A 20613-nucleotide genomic window follows, 5' to 3' on the forward strand; every position below is an offset into this window, starting at 1 on the left:
GGAATGATGAAAATGTAGAGACTTTGTGGATAGAAATTAGCAGTGGAGGTAAAAGTATAAAGAAAATGTTTGTGGGAATATGCTATAAACCACCAAATATCTGTGAGATTGAGGAAGCTAAAATACTTTTGCAAATGGAGAAGGCATCAAAACTGGGTCATGTTTGCATAATGGGGGATTTTAATTATCCAGACATAGACTGGGGCAATGAGATTAGCATTACAACAAAAGGAAACAGGTTTTAGGGGGTGCTTAAAGATAATTACATGACCCAAATTATTGAGGAACCAACTAGGAGAGGGGCAATACTGGATTTGGTCATATCAAACAATGTAGAAGTAACAACAAATATTAAAGTTCGGCAACATTTTGGAAACCGTGATCATAACATGGTCTCTTTTGAAATACATGATCAAAACCATATTACTTGGGTTCAACAAAGACGTAACATTTTTGAAAGACAAATTTGAATAATTTGAGGAATATTCTACAAGGAATAAATTGGGATGATGTTTTGCAAAACAAAATGTGGAAGATTATCAAAAACATAAAAAAATGTTTTTATCAAAAAACAGATTTCTTGGGTTCAACAAAGACTTTAAACTTTAGAAAGGCAGATTTTAAAAAATTGAGGACTAATCTGCAAGGAATAAATTGGGATGATAATTTTGCAGGGAAAAATGTGGAAGATAAATGGTCTTTAAAACATTGTTAGAAAAGCACACTTATCAGTGTATACCCTTCGGTAATAAATATAAAAGAAATAAGTCTAAACCAATGTGGCTAAATAAACAGGTAGGGGAGGAAATGGACAAGAAGAGGAAGGCGTTTAGATTCTTTAAGTCAGAAGGGACAGAGGCATCATATCAGAATTATAAGGAATGTAACAAAAATTGCAAAAGGGCAATCAAATGAGCAAAAATGGATAATGAAAAAAGGATTGCAATAGAAAGTAAGATCAACCCTAAAAAGTTATTTAATAACCTTAACAATAAAAAGATTAGAAAATAAAATATAGGACCCTTTCAGTGTGAGATGAGCAGGCAGATTATTGGAAAAAAGCAGAGGTAATACTGTAAATACATGATTTTCCTCTGTGTTTAAAAGAGAGGAGTCCTTTGCAAAAATATTGCAATATGAGGAAGCCACAACCTGTATATTAACGAATAATTGCTTAAACGAGGAAGAAATTCATAGGCAGCTTCATAAAATGAAAGTAAATAAGGCACCTGGCCCCGATGGCATACATCCAAGAGTTCTCAAGGAGCTAAATTCAGTAATAACCAAACCATTATAATTAATATTAAAGGACTCCATTTCCACAGGCTCAGTATTATTATAATTTCCTGTACTGTATTGTCTTTGTAAAGAGCTGAGTACACTGTCAGCCCTACTGTATATAAATAAATATATACATACTTACATCCATACATACATCCCTCACCCTCTGCGGTGTCTCACTCACCCAGAAAACTGGGGGAGGGGGTTTTAGTGGCAGTGGAGACAGCAAGGAGAGAAGGGGACAGATGAAATGAGAAGGAAAGGGGGGGGGGGGTGTAATATGCAGAGAGAGGAGCAGAATCAGCAAAGCAGGGAGTGCAAAGAGAGGGAAGGAAAAAGTGCAAAGAAGAGCAGGGCATGATGGAGGGGGAGGAGAGACAGCGAGGAGATATTTTGTTACTCTGATCCCCTAACAAGAGATTCTTTACTACCAGCAATTGCAGACTTGGCTCCATCAGTGACCTGTGATTCCTCTGTAATGATCGTCTCTGTCAGTAAGTGTCTCCTGGACGCCCTTGGGTACGACTACAGCTCCTTCCAGCTGAATGACAAATCTGACTCGTGCAACGTCACCTACTCTGATGTTATCAACAACAAACGCGTGCACAGTATTGAGGTTCTAGCGCGGACAGGATCGTGCGGGAACGTGGTGTCGGTAAGTAATTCTCCTCTGCTGACATCTGATCTCATTATCAGTTGCCTTGTAGGACTGTCACTTGTCCCCTGCTCTGCTGCGTATTGTCACAGCCGCTCACTACTGTCCTGGGGAAGCAAATTACCCCTGAGTGTATCTGCATGTCTGTCACAGGTCCCCAAACATTAATGTATGTATATCTTTATATAGCGCCCACAGTGTACTCAGCACTTTACAAAGAGACAATACCGTACAGGGAATTATAATAATACAATAAGCGCAGCAAAGTCAGACAACAGGAAAGGAAATCCCTGCCCCGGAGAGCTTACAATCTAAGAGGTATGTTGGGAGAGTTACAGAGACAGCAGGTGAGGGAATAAGTGCAGTAGATGGCAGTGTTTGGCCACCATGGTTGGTAGGAGTGACTGTGGGTGTGGGACAGCAGCCATGAGTGCAGGCTGTTGTAGCGCTTAATTTAAGAGGTAATATTTATGAGGGGAGTGATGGTGCTTGGTGTATACTGAGTGTGAGGAAGTTCCACAGCAAAGGGGCAGTGAGGGAAACAGGGTGTAAGGTGAGAGAGGTGAAAGGGGTGAAGAGGAGACAGTTATACATAGAGCGCAGGAGACGAGCAGGGGCATAACGAGATGTCAAAGCTGACATGTAGGAAGGAGCAGATGAGGAGGTATTGAAGGTAAGGTGGAGAACTACGTAGGTGATCTGAAATTTGATGGGAAGCCAGGAAAGGGATTTAAGGAGGAGATGAACAGAGACTGTTTTGGCAGAAAGTGAAATTATTCCGGCAGACACATTTTGGATAGGTTGTGATAGGAGAAAGTTGAAGCCTGTTAGCAGTATGTTACAATAATCCAGACGGGAGAGGATAAGGGCATGCATTAGAGTTTTACCAGTAGATTGACACAGGCAAGGGCTTTATTCACCCCATTGTCCAGTTATACAGTGGGTAAACTGCATTCTGGGTAATAACATGCAAATTAGCATACTGGGCATGTCACATATAGCTTTGCACCCATTTGTATAAGGACCCCCTTGAGCTTTTGCCTGGTGTATTGCAGCTCGTACAGCTAAGCCGGGGACATGAAAGTACAGAAGCCGAGCGAATGTCTCTTGTCCCCTCTTTATACTTATTCCTTGAAAGTTTATACAGGTCTTTATTCCTCTCTTTCTGCAGAGTGATTCCTCCAAAGTGAATTACACAAACACCCTTCACATCGGTAATAAGAACTCACCCTTCGTCACTAAGAACCCCATCAACTACAACTTCACCTGTTCATACAACCTGACCATGCAGACCAGCCTGAACTTCTCCGCCAATGCTGTGTCCAGGTGAGAGCAGAGAGACGCCTAAAATTCAACTTTGCTGAGAAAATTTTGTTTTTTTCCACACTTCCAAATATTATTAATAATAAAAAGAAGTAGTCCCTTTTTTTTTTTTTGAAATGTTAAAACAAACCTGTCAATGCGGTGTCAAAGTGAGAACAGAGAGGCCTTGTGAATAGAGAGGTGCGCAGTGTGTGTGTCCCCCACCCCGAAAACTGGAAAATGTTTGAAAATCGTCACACACAGAAACTATTGTTTGTTTTTTTCTTTTTCGAAAAATTGGACAATAGGATTGTGCACTCACATTTGTTGTTTTTCTTTATGTATTTTAGGAACTAGTTATTCCTTGTTGAGCTGCGTTCCATTTTTTATTGATTTCTAATTTATGTCTTTTCAGATCATTGGTTTGAGCGTATAAACCTTTTTTATTGAGCGCTGGTTATTTTCTCCTCTGTATATGTGTGTGTGTGTGTGTGTGTGTGTGTGTGCGCGTGTGTGTGTGTGTGTGTGTGTGTGTGTGTGTGTGTGTGTGTGTGTGTGTGTGTGTGTGTGTGTGTGTGTGTGTGTGTGTGTGTGTGTGTGTGTGTATATTTATATTATACAATATTTCAAAAATCTGGAAAACAATTTGAAATAAATTCAAGAATTTTCCATTTGTTACAACAATTTGAGTGAAGGAAAAATACAAATCGAATTTTTAACACATTCGTCCATTTACAGTATACTAGTATTCCCAGGGGAAGGAGATAAAGAGATGCCTAGTGATCCCGGGTGAAGGGTCTTTAGGGGAAGGAGGCAGAGACCCCCAGTTATCCCGGGTGAAGGGTCTTTAGGGGAAGGAGGCAGAGACCCCTAGTGATCCCGGGTGAAGGGTCTTTAGGGGAAGGAGACATAGAACTGGGAGCCACGGGGCAGAAACAAGTTTCGCAGTTGCTATTTGTAATAAATTAATAAATAAATAGATCTTTAGATGTTTCTTCCTATAACAGACATGACCTGTTTTGTTTTCACAGCTCCGTCAACATCACAGCAGACGGAGTGGGCTCAGTTCCTGTTACCATGGCTGCTTATAAGGATCAAGGATACACTATACCAATACAAGATACTGACACTGTGATCGTGGGATCCGATCTCTACCTGGGCTTGTTTACACAATTTGTGGACGGAGAAAAATTTGCTCTGCGGGTGGAGCAATGCTTTGCCAGTCCCATCAACGACCCCAACTATGTCAACAAAGTGCCGCTAGTGACCGGAGGGTAAGTCTGATCTGTCTTTAGGATGAATTATTCTGGAAGCCAGAGGGTCACGTGTAGGATGACTTAGCTCAGATAGTGTCAACTCGGCCCTCTTTTCCAAGCACGACAAGGTCTGTTTCTTTTCTTACTTTATTTTGGAGAAAGCAGGGAAAAACAGTCTCTTGTGTAGAGGTGTAGGTCTAAATATCTCTGTGTGTGCTTAGTAGTAAAGGGAGGTGAAAAGATAATCTTGCAGTACCATTACAGGGGTTACAGCAAGGTACTCACGAGTCCAGAGGAATGGTGGAAAAGGAAGTGCCAATGTATGCTGGGTAGTAAGATAGTCTGGGGACAGACCATCTGTGGGCAGAGCATAGGGGCAGAAAGCAGACTAGCCCATTTGAGTGAAAAGCTGGGGCTGCTATGGCAACTCACAGGAGTGTCTGGGGGAGCTACAACATGTAGCAATAATGTTGCATCTTTAATACAGCAAGCTGCTGGGAGAGGGGAAATGGCACTGTATTTATCACACAAGCACTGTGTTTGTGTGCAGAACCAAACACATACAGCTGGCACTAATAAGCTGGCAAGCAGGGCTACAAGGAAAGGGGGGGGGTGAAACAGAAGTGCAGACAGGAGTATTCCTGTTCCATGACACTCCCCGTCTGGTATCTGTAGATACCACTATATAACAGGCTATGTGGAACATATGTGCAATGCAAACATAACAATGCAAAGGTCCATATTCCCATAGCAAGGTGATACCGGCCGGTACCACTGGCGTCAAAGTCCTTTGGCCAAGCTTCCAGTAAGGGAAGCCAGGTGGATGCACAGCTCTTGGTTAGCTTGATGCACCACAATGTCTTTTGTAAGAGTCTCTGGCACTGTTTCCTTTTAGCCTTGTGAGAAAACAGTCCTTTTGTCTCTGTAGTTTTATCCACAGAGTACATCCCCTTGTAAGTGTGCCAGTCGTGGTAGCTTGTCGCCCTATCACCTGGCGTCCGGCAGAAGGAGATGGCTTTTGGTTCTTTGCGGAAGCGGAACAACACTTCTGGAAGACTGGTTGTCGAATCTAGTCCAGTAAAGAGGGCGTCTCTCAGAGAGACTCCCTGAAGCTGAGTGCTGGGGTTGAACATTACCCGGATTTGATCGGGTTCCTGAGGGTGGTAGGCCCCAGGTGATTGGAGGTACCGACATTCTTCACCTTCCTCCATTAGAGGTGCTGGCTTTGCGTGGCCGGTAAAGAATATCATCTGGATGAAGGCCACAAAGTTGTTTTTGGTCTCTGGTTCCCTTTTTAGGTCGCGGAGGTGCGAAGTGAACCTAGAGATGGCATGTTCTCCTTTGTTTGGGAAGCATCCTTTTGGTGAATGGAATGGTAGCGGAGTCACCCAACTGCCTAGTCCGTCTTTAGAGAGCTCCTCGACAGTTAACCTCGGGAATCCTCTATCTTGCCTTGATGGTGTTCGTTTGCCGTCCCTTGTTGTTTGGAACGCTGTGCACCGTAGGTCATCGGTGCATTTTTCTTGCACGGGAACATCTCCACGTCGTTTGGTGAAACACTTCTGTGTCTCTCTGTTGACTGCCATCGGGAGGTTATTGTCTCCCTGGACGTAACGAAGAACAGTCTCTTTTGTCCTAGTAAATCCCTTTGTGAAATGTCTCTGTGGCCGTCTCTTTTTAGACGTAGGAGAGGACAGTCTTTTTGACACTGTGGCTTCACCTGTGGGGCGCAATCTTTTACGGCTATGCCAGCCGTGGCAGCTGGTTGCTTTGTCTCTTGATACTCTATGGAGAGGAACAACTGTACATCTTAGTCGTGCCATTGCTCGCGAGAGGACTGTTTGATCGTTTATTGTCTTTTGGACGATCCCTTTGTCGGTCACCTTTGGGAGGTTACTTTCTTCATTCGGTGGAATCGACTCATCATCCTTAGTTGTCTGGACTGCTGAGCATCCTAGGCCATTGTCACATCCCCTTGATGCGAGGATGTTTTTGTTGATCTCAGGGGTGTGACCTTGTCTTTTCTCTTCACTTGGCCCTTCGGTCACTTGGAGATGGCCAAGACATGGTTTAGAGAGAGATGTGTGTCCACATTCTGTCACCTCCGTTCTGCGGGCGTCAACATAGTATTGCCCGTGCTCTTTGTTGGTACACGCGTTGCCTACTATCACCCATCCTAGGTCAAGTCTTTGGGCGTATGGCGCGTTGTGGGGTCCGTTAAGCTGTTTACGGACTTTATGTACCCTCATAATGTCCCTGCCGAGCAGCAGCAAGATCTTGGCGCCTTGTTCTACCGGCCGGATGTGGTTGGCTATTCCTTTGAGGTGGGGGTAATGGCATGCCATGTCCAGTGTGGGAATCTCATCCCTGTTTGTGGCCATGTGGCTGTACTCGATGAGTGTGGGGAGAGCTATCTTCACTCTGCTATCCACCGAACGTATGACGTAACCGCTTGCTCTTCTCCCTGTTGACTCAGTTGACCCTGCACAGGTTCTGAGGGTGTAGGGTGAGGCATTGTCCTGTAAGTTGAATAGGTTGAAGAACTCCGTCTTCGCCAATGATTTGTTGCTTTGGTCGTCGAGGATTGCGTACATCCGAATAGCCTTCTCAGGTTGACCCTGGGGGTGTACTGCGACAAGGCATATTTTTGAGCAGGACATTTCGTCACCTTCTTTTCCGCAAACCTCAGTGCGCTGAGATGTGACGGATGTTGACTCTCCTTCTCCTTTCTCCCCGCCATGCTCCGCTATGGAGGATGGGTTCTTGAGTTGGTGGAGTGTCAGCGCCTCTGGGTGTAACGCTGTCACGTGCTTGTCACTTTCGCACACTGTGCATTTGATCTCTTCTTTACAGTCCCTGGCTAGGTGAGTCGTGGAACCGCAGCACCTGAAGCAAACTCTGAATTCTCCAAGTAACCTCTTGCGTTCCTCTAGGGACTTCATCCTGAACCCAAAGCACTTGTTGAGTGGGTGTGGCTTCTTGTGTATGGGACATTCCCTGTTTGGGTCCCTTGGTTCCTTGTCTCCGGCGACCGACTGATCGGGAGTAGTTTGGGTCGTGGGAGGCACGTCCATCCTGCGGGTCGAGATGGGTGTTTGGGGGTTACCATATCTCGTCGCTGGTCTCTCGTTCCTCAGGCTGCTTGCACTGTATGTGGTTTGCGCACCTAAGAAGAAGCTGGGGTCGTTCCTCGTCCTTGCTGCTTCGCGAATGAAGCTCAAGAAAACTGAGAATGGGTGGTAGATGACTTGTTTCTCCCTTTTGTATTTGGAGCCTTGTGATATCCATTTTTCTTGGAGGTTGAAGGGTAGCTTCTTCAGGATGGGTCTTACTCCACGAGCTAGTCTAGGACGTTGAGACCTATTAAGGAATGGTCTTTCCTTGCGAACTCCAGTTCTTGCAGCAGGTCCCCAAGCTCTCGTAACTTCGAGTAGTCTCTTTAGTTGTTATCTTGGGGAAGCTGTCGACTCTTTTGTAGAGCGAATCCTCGACTGCTTCGGGGCTGCCGTAGGACTCTTCTAGCCTTTCCCACACCAGGTCAAGACCTACTTGGGGTTGGTGCGCGTTTGCCGCCCGAAGTCTCTTTGCTTGCTCCCTGGATTCGTTCCCCAGGAACTTGGATAGCAGGTTGAGCTCTTCCCTGGTTGAGAAGTCCAAGCTGTTGATTGCGTCTTTGAACGTGAACTTCCACGTCCGGTAGTTCTCAGGGCGGTCGTCGAAGCAGATGAGCCCTGCTTGCACCAGGTCGCGCCGGATCATATACTTGGCTATATCTGTCAGGCCTGAGGCATCGGCGTGTTTGTCAAGTTCTGAGGTAGTTGCTGGGAGGGTCCGTGCGGTAGCCTCTTCCTTGGCGTGGATGCGTGATGACTGCTGGTCGGTGTGAGGGGCTGTGTTTCCCCGTGTGGGTGTACCTGGATGGCGAGCCCGTTGTAGTGCATCTGTGTGCGCGCTGGCGTGTGGATCACTGTTGCGGCTGTGGCTATCCCAGGCAGCATGTGCCATTGGCGGAGCAGCGTCTTCTCCTCGTGGAACTAGCAAGTCTTCGGTGTCTGTGGTGTCACTCCCTCCGTGTTGAGATGGTGCGCTGGTGTTCACACTGAAGAGGCTCCTTACGTAGTCTTCAGTGCGTTGGACTGGATCCTCCGAGGCAATCCATCTGTATGGTTGCTCCCCGCCGTCCTGTTGCGCGGCTGCTTCCAGGACTTCAGCTTGGGCTATGGCGGCGGCGGCTTCCTTCTCTTGGTTAAGTGCCTCTAGATCCGCGTCTAATTCGGCCTTTCTGCGCGCAGCGGCGGCATTGGTAGTGGCGGCAGTAGCAGCGGCGGCGGCATTGGCAGCGGCGGCAGTAGCAGCGGTGGCGGCATTGGCAGCGGCGGCAGTGGCAGCGCGGCGGCATTGGCAGCGGCATTGGCAGCGGCGGTGTTCTGCTCCTCCTCTTCTATGCGCGCTCTTTCTGCCCATACGGCTGCCTCTCTTCGACCATATTCGGCCCTGGCACGTGCGGCCTCTGCGGAGGCTCGCGCCTTGGTAGCGTTTGCGCTAGCGCTGGACGCGTTAGATCGCGCTGATCTTGCTGACGTTGATGAGTGCCTGGATGTGCTCGAGCTCTGCGATGCGGTCTCCAGGAGGAGCTCTTTTCTCTCGCTTTGGGCGTCTGCGATGACGGTTCGCACGCGGCTATCACGTGTCGAGTCAGTATTGTGCTGTAAGTCCCTTTCATGCAGGCTTTCACCGGTATTAGCCCTGGCCAGGTAGGTGACGTATGCCTCTGATAGCCCTTGGTAGCGTAAGTGGTCTATCTTTAATTGAGTTATTGCCTGCTCGAGCTGTTGTACAGAATTGCCAGCGGCGGCGACATTGCGTATCCCAAGTGTGGTAGTGTTCCAGGCCAACTCTAATTTAGCGCGGTGCGCTTCAATGTCAGTCTCGCATTTTTTTCGCGGGCCTTTTGTGTCAGTGTGACTGTCCGTTTTAGCCTTGCACCTGCCTGCGCCTGTTGCAGTTGCGCAACGGTCTCTGTGTCTGAGTGATCGCTTTCCTGCGTGATGTCTGGTGAGGCTCTGAGATCTGCCATGCTGTAGGTGTGTGTAGGCCTTTTGCCAGTGCATGTGGCGTGCGGTCTTTTACCTTGTCAGCGATGGGCGTCTGTCTCAGATGATGCCGAGCGGTGTCCTGCAGCGTGCGGCCTAGGGGTAGCTGTACTCACAGGTGTCCGGTGGCTCTGACCCGTGTCCTGGCGGGTGTCCGGTAGCGTGGCCCTTGATGGCGCTAGCCGTGGGGACGTGCGCAGGGGTAGGTGAGATGGTGGCTCCTCACTATGGGGCTGTGCAGAGGGTGAACTCAGACAGAGAAAAAGGCAGTTAGGGTTTGTGTAAGAAGCACTGTTTGTTGCAAGGCTGCTGTGCAGTGTAGGCTGCTGCTTGTCTGTTAAGGCTGCAGGCTGTGTGCAGTTTGAGCTACTTGGTGCTTCCTCAGTCTGCAGAGACTGCTCTGTTTTATCATGGAGTGTGGAGTAGCAGCTCCTGTAAGTGTCTGTAAGGCACACGATATCTTTTCACTATTCTGGAAGCCAGAGGGTCACGTGTAGGATGACTTAGCTCAGATAGTGTCAACTCGGCCCTCTTTTCCAAGCACGACAAGGTCTGTTTCTTTTCTTACTTTATTTTGGAGAAAGCAGGGAAAAACAGTCTCTTGTGTAGAGGTGTAGGTCTAAATATCTCTGTGTGTGCTTAGTAGTAAAGGGAGGTGAAAAGATAATCTTGCAGTACCATTACAGGGGTTACAGCAAGGTACTCACGAGTCCAGAGGAATGGTGGAAAAGGAAGTGCCAATGTATGCTGGGTAGTAAGATAGTCTGGGGACAGACCATCTGTGGGCAGAGCAGAGGGGGAGAAAGCAGACTAGCCCATTTGAGAGAAAAGCTGGGGCTGCTATGGCAACTCACAGGAGTGTCTGGGGGAGCTACAACATGTAGCAATAATGTTGCATCTTTAATACAGCAAGCTGCTGGGAGAGGGGAAATGGCACTGTATTTATCACACAAGCACTGTGTTTGTGTGCAGAACCAAACACATACAGCTGGCACTAATAAGCTGACAAGCAGGGCTGCAAGGAAAGGGGGGGTGAAACAGAAGTGCAGACAGGAGTATTCCTGTTCCATGACATGAATGGATCGCTGCTGTGATCTTGTTACATAGAATATTCTGTAACCAGAGACCTGTGTCCCATGTTAATAACATGTTAATGATACATTGAGGTAAAACTCTATACTGCCGTCTGCTGCGATCAGTTCTCCCGGGACACGTTCTTTGAGATAAGGGATCAGGCGCCAATCTCTGGAAAGGGCTCAGTGTGTTACACACATTACTGATCCGGACACACTCAGGGGAAGGTCCCTCTGGGTTTGGTGCTTACAGGTTATCTCAGTGGTCATGTCACATACATGTGTATTTTTATTCACAGCTGTCCGGCCAATCAGGGGGTTTACACAGAGGTAAATGTGAACGGGGCGGGTCTGGAGGCCAGAATCAAAATCAGTTCATTCACTTTTCAAGATCAAACCAAACTTTTCATCTTCTGTGACGTGCGGTTGTGTGACAAGACTGGCACCTGTACTGGGGTAAGTGAGTGAGAGGGGTAACTAGCAGCTTTATTGCCCCACCATGGGTACAAAGTTCCTGCAGCTCCAGCACTCAGTGATGTGAAAGTGACCAGACAAACAAGGTCCCACAATAAACCCCCCACGCCCCATGTTGGCCCCATGACCCAGCTCTACATTTGCTCCTTCTGTAATTAACCCCCAAGCTCCAAACTCACATATTATTCATCGTACAAACAGGAGAAATGGGAGAATATACAAGAAATCGCAGAGCCAGCTCGGATATGAGAATGCAAAGTGTGATTATGTGTGTAAGGCCCCGGAAACTCTGCTGCAACGCGCGCCCGCGAGATTGGCGGCGCATTCAGCCGATTCCCCGGTCTGCAGCTCACTGCAGGAAGAGAGAACGGGGGGGGCGTGGCGGGGGAGTGACGCGGGCACGGCCATGACGTCACCCGGCAGGTTCGCCCTCATTGGCTGAACCGCCGGGGGGCGTGCCTTATCGCTCAACACGAGTCCTGCTCTCAATTCTATTGAGAGCAGGAGCAACTCTCGCCCGAGCGCTGAGGCCCCCCCTCGAAGCGGGCCCGGCGCCATTGAGGGGAGGGCTCTCGTCCCTGCAGCGTCCGCCACAGCGGGCGCTGTAGTAGGCAGCGGGGGCAAGGCCATAGCCTGACTCGCATCATGTGATTATCACTGCAGAGCGCTGACACATGCGCCGCGTCAGAGGGGCTCAAAATGGTCACACAGTGAGCGAGGAAGCTGTCCACCCATAGGTGTTTATACCAAGGCAGAGTGAGGGAGGTGTCCTGTGAGGGACAAACTACCTAACGCTCATGCCAGATTGTTCCTTTGCTTGCGAACAGTTTACATTACAGTTAGCTCAGCCCCCTCCCATTAGCAATGAGAGCGCTTTCTCTGGGCGTATAAGGCTAAGGGCCCGCTGCACGCGTCCGCACGGCTGTCTTGCTTGCCGGCGGTGCGTGCAACTCACTACACCGCGATCTGCGGAAACTTTTTTTCGCGGGGGGGGGGGGCAAAACGGGTCGGGAGCGCGGCCATGAAGGGGGGGCAGGGCCATCAGGCAGACACCGCGCTGGGTGAGGCACAAATGTACTGTCCTTTCATAAAAACGCTTGTAAATTAGAACAAATGTAGGGCTGATATTTACATGAGCAAGCTTTCTGGCCAGTGTTGCAGTAGGGAGAGCCATGCACGGGAGGGGGGGAGAGGGACGAACAGACTTCCCTCCCAAGGCGCCTCCCTCCCATAGCTCCTTCCCTCCTCATTGGCTGGCACGTGCACCACGTGTGTCAGACCTGCAGAACACAAGCTGCTGGTAGCTCCAGCAAGCTGACGCGTCACAGCACGCAGTCAGCCCTGTCGGAAGCAGGCAGCGGGGGCCAGCTCACATTAGGTAAGGGGCTGGTGGACCGCGGCCGTGCGCGCCGCCGGCCGCAGCGGGACCAAAGCCTAGGCTGAGTCCCCGCTAGAGCTGAGCGCACTGTCGCTCAAAGCATACGTGGCGGGTGTCCTGCGTCTGCTCACTCGTTTGCGGGGGGGGAAGGGGGGCGGCATTGCCGAATAGTTGAGCAAGCGAGAAAGTTGAAAAATGTTATTTACCTAAGCGCTGAGCGTGTGTGCCCGCGCATACGCGGGCGCGCATCGCGTGAACGGGGACTTATATATATATACATGCAAGTCACCTCGCCAAGCGCCGCCCGCTCAGTGCTAGCGGGGACGCAGCCTTAGGCGGGTTTGTCAGGAGACGGATCAGAACATGACGTGCTGTCTGTCTGTCCTTCCTCACAGTGTAACGTGGGCCGTGCAGCTGGTGCAGACACCTCACAAGTCGGGATATCTCTGAGTTTAGAAGGTAAGTTTCTGTATGTGTCACCACTACATGTTATGTCAGGGTCTCTCCTCACTGTTACATGTTATCTCAAGGTCTCTCCTCACTGTTACATGTTATCTCAGGATCTCTGTTCTCTTCACTGTTACATGTTATCTCAGGGTCTCTCCTCACTGTTACATGTTATCTCAGGGTGTCTCCTCACTGTTACATGTTATCTCAGGGTCTCTGTTCTCTTCACTGTTACATGTTATCTCAGGGTCTCTGTTCTCTTCACTGTTACATGTTATCTAAGGGTCTCTCCTCACTGTTACATGTTATCTAAGGGTCTCTGCTCTCCTCACTGTTACATGTTATCTCAGGGTCTCTGCTCTCCTCACTGTCACATGTTATCTCAGGGTCTCTGCTCATCACTGTTACATGTTTTCTCAGTGTCTCTCCTCACTGTTACATGTTATCTCAGGGTCTCTCCTCACTGTTACATGTTATCTCAGGGTCTCCCCTCACTGTTACATGTTATCTCAGGGTCTCCCCTCACTGTTACATGTTATCTCAGGGTCTCTCCTCACGGTTACATGTTATCTCAGGGTCTCTCCTCACGGTTACATGTTATCTCAGGGTCTCTCCTCACTGTTACATGTTATCTCAGGGTCTCTCCTCACTGTTACATGTTTTCTCAAGGTCTCTCCTCACTGCTACATGTTATCTCAGGGTCTCTCCTCACTGTTACATGTTATCTCAGGGTCTCCCCTCACTGTTACATGTTATCTCAGGGTCTCCCCTCACTGTTACATGTTATCTCAGGGTCTCCCCTCACTGTTACATGTTATCTCAGGGTCTCCCCTCACTGTTACATGTTATCTCAGGGTCTCTCCTCACGGTTACATGTTATCTCAGGGTCTCTCCTCACTGTTACATGTTATCTCAGGGTCTCTCCTCACTGTTACATGTTATCTCAGGGTCTCTCCTCACTGTTACATGTTTTCTCAAGGTCTCTCCTCACTGCTACATGTTATCTCAGGGTCTCTCCTCACTGTTACATGTTATCTCAGGGTCTCCCCTCACTGTTACATGTTATCTCAGGGTCTCCCCTCACTGTTACATGTTATCTCAGGGTCTCTCCTCACTGTTAAATGTTATCTCAGGGTCTCTCCTCACGGTTACATGTTATCTCAGGGTCTCTCCTCACTGTTACATGTTATCTCAGGGTCTCTCCTCACTGTTACATGTTATCTCAGGGTCTCTCCTCACTGTTACATGTTATCTCAGTGTCTCCCCTCACTGCTACATGTTATCTCAGGGTCTCCCCTCACTGTTACATGTTATCTCAGGGTCTCTCCTCACTGTTACATGTTATTTCAGGGTCTCTCCTCACGGTTACATGTTATCTCAGGGTCTCTCCTCACTGTTATATGTTATCTCAGGGTCTCTCCTCACTGTTACATGTTATCTCAGGGTCTCTCCTCACTGTTATATGTTATCTCAGGGTCTCTCCTCATTGTTACATGTTATCTCAGGGTCTCTCCTCCCTGTTACATGTCATTACATGGTATTCACTCTCTCCTTTCCCTCATGTTACTCCTTCCCTTTTCTATGCTTTCTTATGTTATTGTTTACAGCCTTTTCCCACTGTAACCCAGTTACTCACAGCTTCCTCCTTAAAATCATGATAATCATTAATTAAATGTTAATGTTTCTTTTCAGGTGATAACAGTTACAGCAGCTCTGGGTCCCACAGAGGTAAGATTATTCCCAGTCACAGACCTGCTCATGGGAGCCTTGTTACTCTCGGTGTGTGATGTAACTTTCTGTCTTTGACATAATCACTGGGTATATAACGTGATATAACCTGCTGTCTTTATGACATAATCACTGGGTATATAACGTGATATAACCTGCTGTCTTTATGACACATTGTCACTATTCCTCCTTCCAACAATTTAACCTCCCCTCTCCCTTTATCTCCTCTCTCTCCCTCTGTAGCCGTATCCTGGGCTGTGCTGGCCGCCTCCCTGCTCGGACCTCTGTGCACTAAACTCTTCTGAGGAGACTCCTGGCGCCCAGTCTGCTGAGCTGGGTGTTACGGGAGCAGGTTCTGGGCTTCTCATAATCAAGGCTTTATTCTGAGAGACTGGGAATAATGTATTCTTCTTCACCAGACTAGGAGTGTATTTATCATATGGGGCTGTGAGGAGGAGGATCCTCTCAGACTCCGGGGTGAATGGGGCATTCTGTGATTATCTGCCCCTTGCTGGGGGGGCTGAGTCTCTTCCTTTCCTCCCTCCCCAGCACACAGACCAGGCTCTCACACTTCTGAGGGGGTCTGCTGAGATGGGCTGTGTATTTCAGCTCCTCCCCCCGGTCCTGTGCCTCAGCTCTGTGTATATTATTCTTTGTTCTGACCCGTGGTACGGACCAGACGTAATGAGACTTTATCTGCAAACTGATTGTGTTTAACCTCTTCTCTAATAAACTAATATTTGGATCACCTCGTCTGCTTGATTGTGTTTTTACTGAAATCCCTGCATAATATTTTCCGATTTTTATTTCCAAACATATTTTATTGGGTTTATATCAGAGATATGATAGTTATAGCACATTCAATGTGACTGATAATAATAACAGCCGATAATGGATATGTCACATATAACACACCTGTGAGCGCGTGACCTGTATATGGGACAAGGGATTGGCCAGTACTTTTGATCCACAGATCACTCTCCAAAAGAGCAATCTGCAATTTTGTGCATATCCTTCATGTAGCACCAAAATTAGCGCATATATCTGAAGTAGCTGCCTCCCCCTGGTTTCCATTAAAAGCAGAACGCTTCCACTTCCAGTTTAATGTTCCTTGTGGAGACACCTGAGATATACTAATAGCTAGATTAGCTACATGTGTGAGCAGTGAGCATCTCAAAAGTGGGATGTGACAGGGATGTTAGCAATCAGCTGGTTTAGCTCACACTGCTAGAGCTGTGAGCTAGAAAAAGTAGTGGCTGTAGATTCTAGTCCCTGTTTGGTCTGACAATGTTCATTAGGTTGGTACCTTGAGCTTATTATGAATTTTATATAATTGGTATGGAAATCCTTTTAGGAAGTGTGTGTGTGTGTGTGTCTCTTTTTAAAAATCTGCCTGTCAGAATTAGTTTGTGAATTGTAATAAAAAAATCTGTCCGGTTTGTGGACAATGGTGGATTTGAATGAATCCGCCCAGATTTTTAAGTATGCAATCCATGTGCGGAACGGATTTTGTCAAATGATTTGCGGAATTCTGGGAAACGGATTTGACCAGTTTTGCCCATCCTTAGACATGGGTTAAGGCCTGTAATATAGTGGGTGCGCGCGCGGCACTTATAATTGGCTGTGTTAAAGCCTAACTTTATATAGTTCAGCTGACTCTCTACAAAGCGTGCAAATAGGTCAATTAGAGCCCAAAGTATTACTTATTAAAGTACAGCTTTAATATATCAAATACACTGTGTTTAGGTTACAGAAAAAGATTATTACAAGAGACATACTGTATAAAATAATGCAGACAATTTCATCAAATACAAAAGGATAAACAAAGAATTCCTATACGTTGCCACTGAACATATGTATAAGGTTTCTTCGTCATAAAGGTCTTGAGTTGAGAAGTATATGACTTCCTGAATCTTGTTGATGTCAAATACTCCCTTGGTGGAAATCGAGCTCATAATTGAAAAGTAGGGCTTTATATTCTAAGGGGGTTATGCACTAAGCAGTAATAAGTGGGTTTTCTGGTTGCTATGCACTAAGCAGTGATAAGTGCTTTTAAGTGAGATAAATGCATTTATAGCGTAATACTGCCTGCTGTGAGATTCACAAAGCAGTGATAACAGAGCTTTATCGTGCTATAATGGCTTTTTATCCCACTTAAAAGCACTTATCACCGCTTTTTGAATCTCACAGCAGGCAGTATCACGCTATAAAGCCATGTATCTCACTTAAAAGTAGTTATCACTGCGTAGTGCTTAACCCCCTAAATGTTCTTCATTGAGACCAACACAAGCCCACCTGTTCTGTCCTTTGTATTGTTCTTTCCTGTCCTATGTAGAAAAAGCAAAAAAAGGCAGCGCACTGCCAAAAACGGGAGGAGGCTCTATGTCCTCTACAGGTTCTTCAGTGCTAATTATGTTGCTGTGTAACTCCCATAGCTGGCTTCTTAACCTGTCGCCCTAGCAACCCCACTCCCCTTGTCTCCTCTGTAACTGGGGCTGCCCCTACTCCCCTTGCAACTTGGTGCAGTCCCTGTCCTATTTCCTGCTCGTTTGGGTAAGCATTGTTCCTTTTCAAGCCAGCAGCCATTGTGAGTAGTCACCCCTGGCTGATTTTCCCAGAAAAAGCATTGTCTATTTACCTTCCCTTTATTTTGCTATCCCAAGTTCCCCTTTTTGTTATATGTTGTACGTCAATAAAGTCTACAGAAGCCAAAAAGAAGGACGCTGTGCATGGAAGGGGATGAGTTTAGCTGCCTGTTTCAACTCATTAGCCAGAGTGAGCCTGGGACAGAACACCACCCCTTTATCAATCCGCTCTAATGACAGTTTCACGACTTAAAAGAAAATAACCTTTTTTTTTCCTTTTTAGACTTTGCTTTAATATGTAAAAGGCTTTATAACTCTGTTTCTAAATATTTACACATGCCATCTTTACTGTTGCATCTGTGTACTTAATATACTCGCCTGGATATGAACCATATAACTATTTTTGCATGAGACTCAGATATCTGTCCTTCTGTCCTTGACACTTGCTAATCATGAAGTGTTTGCCATCTGTTAATTCATCTCATTGCAAGTTACTGATGCAGCGGCCGTTATTCGAACGCACCTCGAATCAGTTTTCGTGTTGACCGCTGTATTCCATTCGGTATTTTCTCATTTGATCACTATTCATGCCGCGTTCGCGCAATCCGGCACCGGGCAACCGGACGTGGTAGAACTGTTTAATTTAATGGTTTATTGTTTCTTTGGATGCAATTCTTCTCGTATCCGCCATATGACAGAGTTAATGAATTATAATTTGGGTGCTATTCTTTGCGTATCCGCCAGGTGGCAGAAATGTATGCAATTAATTAATTGGAATGTGTATTTGCAACATTGCTTTGCTACTTTGTAAGGGTGCAGGTGTTTAAAACAGATACTGGAGTACATACTTACAGTGGCCCATTTTGAATTGACCTTGTTTTTTCGAAGACGTTATCAAATTAGGCGTTCTTAAAAAAAAGCATTAAAATACTCAATGTGTGCCGTTTTTTTTTAACATTCTTTCTCCGCACAATTGCTGAGTGGACATTAAGGCTACACCACAGACGTATAAAAAACCTGACTGTAGTTATGCGTTTTTAATATATTCAGCAATTAATGCTGCAGCAGAAAAGATGGCGACTGTATCTGAAATATATGAATATTTAATATCGAACTACGATTTTTACAAGTTTTCACCTGACGTTCATGGGTGGAAGCGTGCGATAAGAAAAACCTTAAGTAACGATAATTGTTTTTTTCGTATTGCCCCTCCTGCCAGAGAGATTTGCGGGTATTGGGGTGTCATGCCAGAATTTCACAGTATGTTTGATCATGGCAATCTCAAAAGAAGAAAAGTGGGGTTTAACCCATACAAGATTCGTCAATCCCAATCCAGCAATGTGCCGGCAAAAGCACCACCAGCACCGGTGTCCGGTCCGACCGTCAGTGATAACCTTGTGAACGGCAATCCTTTGTACTGTTACCTGTCCCCGCCAGAATACCTGGAAAATTTCCAGCCTGAGCATGATTCGGGTTCAGGTACCAGCAAGCTTGAATGTACCAGAACCAGTACCAAAATGTTTTCCAGCATCATCAACTACAAGTGTAGTAGGCCAGCTGTCAAATGTCAACTATAATGCAGACTTGAGGAGTCACAGTGAGTCATCACCACCCGTTTGGCAAAGCTTATAAAGAAGGTACAGTATACAGTAATGTACTACACTGTATTACACTGTACTACAGTATAATGTACATGCTAGTCTTAAGTTTTTAGCTGCAGTTCAAGCTGCCGTGTGTCAAAAACAAATTTATTTTTAAAACAATACAGTAGTACTGTATGTATTTTACAGTACATTACTGTACTAGTACTACTGTACTTATGTGCATCAATACAATACAGTACTTTACTGTATGCGAGTTGAGGGGATGTTTCTCTGTTGAGTGCACTTTGAAGAATGATTTGATTGGCCGCTGAAGTACGTGACGCTGCTGCAGTGCAGCTTACAAATGTAGGGAGAGGGTGGGGCTCGAGAGTCAGAGCCAATCAGAAGTTTGTTCTCATCGTCCACAACGGTTGAACGGCTGCTTTAATTCCCAATGAAGCGACTTGATATACGCTCTGTAATGATAAGGAATAATTTTATAGGTACAGTACAGTTTTTTAAACAACACTTTAACCTCCTGTTCTGTCCAGTACTAACCTCACACGTCCATATTTCCATCCAATTCTGCATCTCATCTTCTTTATGCTGCTCTCGGATACAGTCAGATTGTGATTTTTCAACAGACTGTCTTTGACCCTTAAGGCACTCTTCTCATCATTCTCCTCACTTATTTTGTTGACCAGAAGAGTTGTCTCCCTACAGCAGGGGTGGGGAACGTCCGGCCCGCGGGCCGTGTAAGGCCCGCGAAGTAATTTGGTCCGGCCCCCGGGAAGCAAGCCTGCAAGAATGGTTTTAAAAAAAAACTCCCCCTCTCCTGATTGGCTGCCCGTGCTGTCACTCTGCCAAGATTTTTTTTTTTTGGCCCGCCTCTTCCTACATGGAGCCTCCCCTTCCCTCAGCACTGCCCCTCCCTTCTCTCCTCCAGTAATGCCGGGCTCCTTAGGCTCCGCCCCTCCCTTTAGGCTCCGCGGGCCTGCCAGTCTCTCAGCTGCACTGGCTACCTATGCTATTCCAGCAGCCCATCCACAGGTCCCAGGTAACCCACATGCCCTCTTATACCCCCTCCTAGGCACCTTACCCATCCCAAGGGGGGAGAGGCCTTATTTTTGTGTGTGTGTGTGTGTGTGTGTCAATGTCACTGTGTGTGTGTGTCTGGCACTGTCACTGTGTGTGTCTGGGACTGTCACTGTGTGTGTGTCAATGTCACTGTGTGTGTGTGTGTGTGTCACTGTCACTGTGTGTCTGGCACTGTCACTGTGTGTGACTCACTGTGTGTGTCTGGGACTGTCACTGTGTGTGTGTCAATGTAACTGTGTGTGTGTGTGTGTGTGTGTGTGTGTGTGTGTGTCACTGTCACTGTGTGTGACTCACTGTGTGTCTCTGTCTGTCTGTGTGTGTGTCACTGTCACTGTGTGTGTGTGTGTGTGTGTGTGTGTGTGTGTGTGTGTGTGTGTGTGTGTGTGTGTGTGTGTGTGTGTGTGTGTGTCACTGTCTCTGTGTGTGTGTGTGTATGTGTGTCACTGTCTCTGTGTGTGTGTGTGTCACTGTCTCTCTGTGTGTCTGTGTGTCTCACTGTCTCTGTGTGTCTCACTGTCTGTATGTGTGTGTGTGTCACTGTCACTGTCACTGTGTGTCACTGTCACTGTGTGTGTGTGTGTCTCACTGTCACTGTGTGTGTCTCTGTGTGTGTGTTTGTCACGGTCACTGTGTGTGTGTCTCTGTGTGTGTCACTGTGTG

The 20613-nt window shown here is 46.9% G+C and overlaps 2 protein-coding genes across 2 annotated transcripts in view; both read left to right on the plus strand.

The window, feature by feature from the left end:
• LOC142496898 (pancreatic secretory granule membrane major glycoprotein GP2-like) overlaps positions 1-15435 on the plus strand; it is a 129697-nt gene extending 114262 nt beyond the window's left edge. The window contains exons 5-11 of the mRNA XM_075603975.1: positions 1716-1936; positions 3108-3262; positions 4270-4512; positions 10960-11116; positions 12908-12971; positions 14652-14687; positions 14931-15435. Coding sequence (XP_075460090.1) covers positions 1716-1936; positions 3108-3262; positions 4270-4512; positions 10960-11116; positions 12908-12971; positions 14652-14687; positions 14931-14992 — 938 coding nt within the window. The 3' untranslated portion in view covers positions 14993-15435. The remainder of the gene's footprint in view (positions 1-1715; positions 1937-3107; positions 3263-4269; positions 4513-10959; positions 11117-12907; positions 12972-14651; positions 14688-14930) is intronic.
• The window catches only part of LOC142498033 (uncharacterized), a 448291-nt gene that overhangs the window by 97123 nt on the left and 330555 nt on the right, over positions 1-20613 (plus strand). The window lies entirely within an intron of this gene.

The sequence above is a fragment of the Ascaphus truei genome, chromosome 6 (genome assembly GCF_040206685.1).
Source record: "Ascaphus truei isolate aAscTru1 chromosome 6, aAscTru1.hap1, whole genome shotgun sequence".
Lineage (NCBI taxonomy): Eukaryota > Metazoa > Chordata > Amphibia > Anura > Ascaphidae > Ascaphus > Ascaphus truei.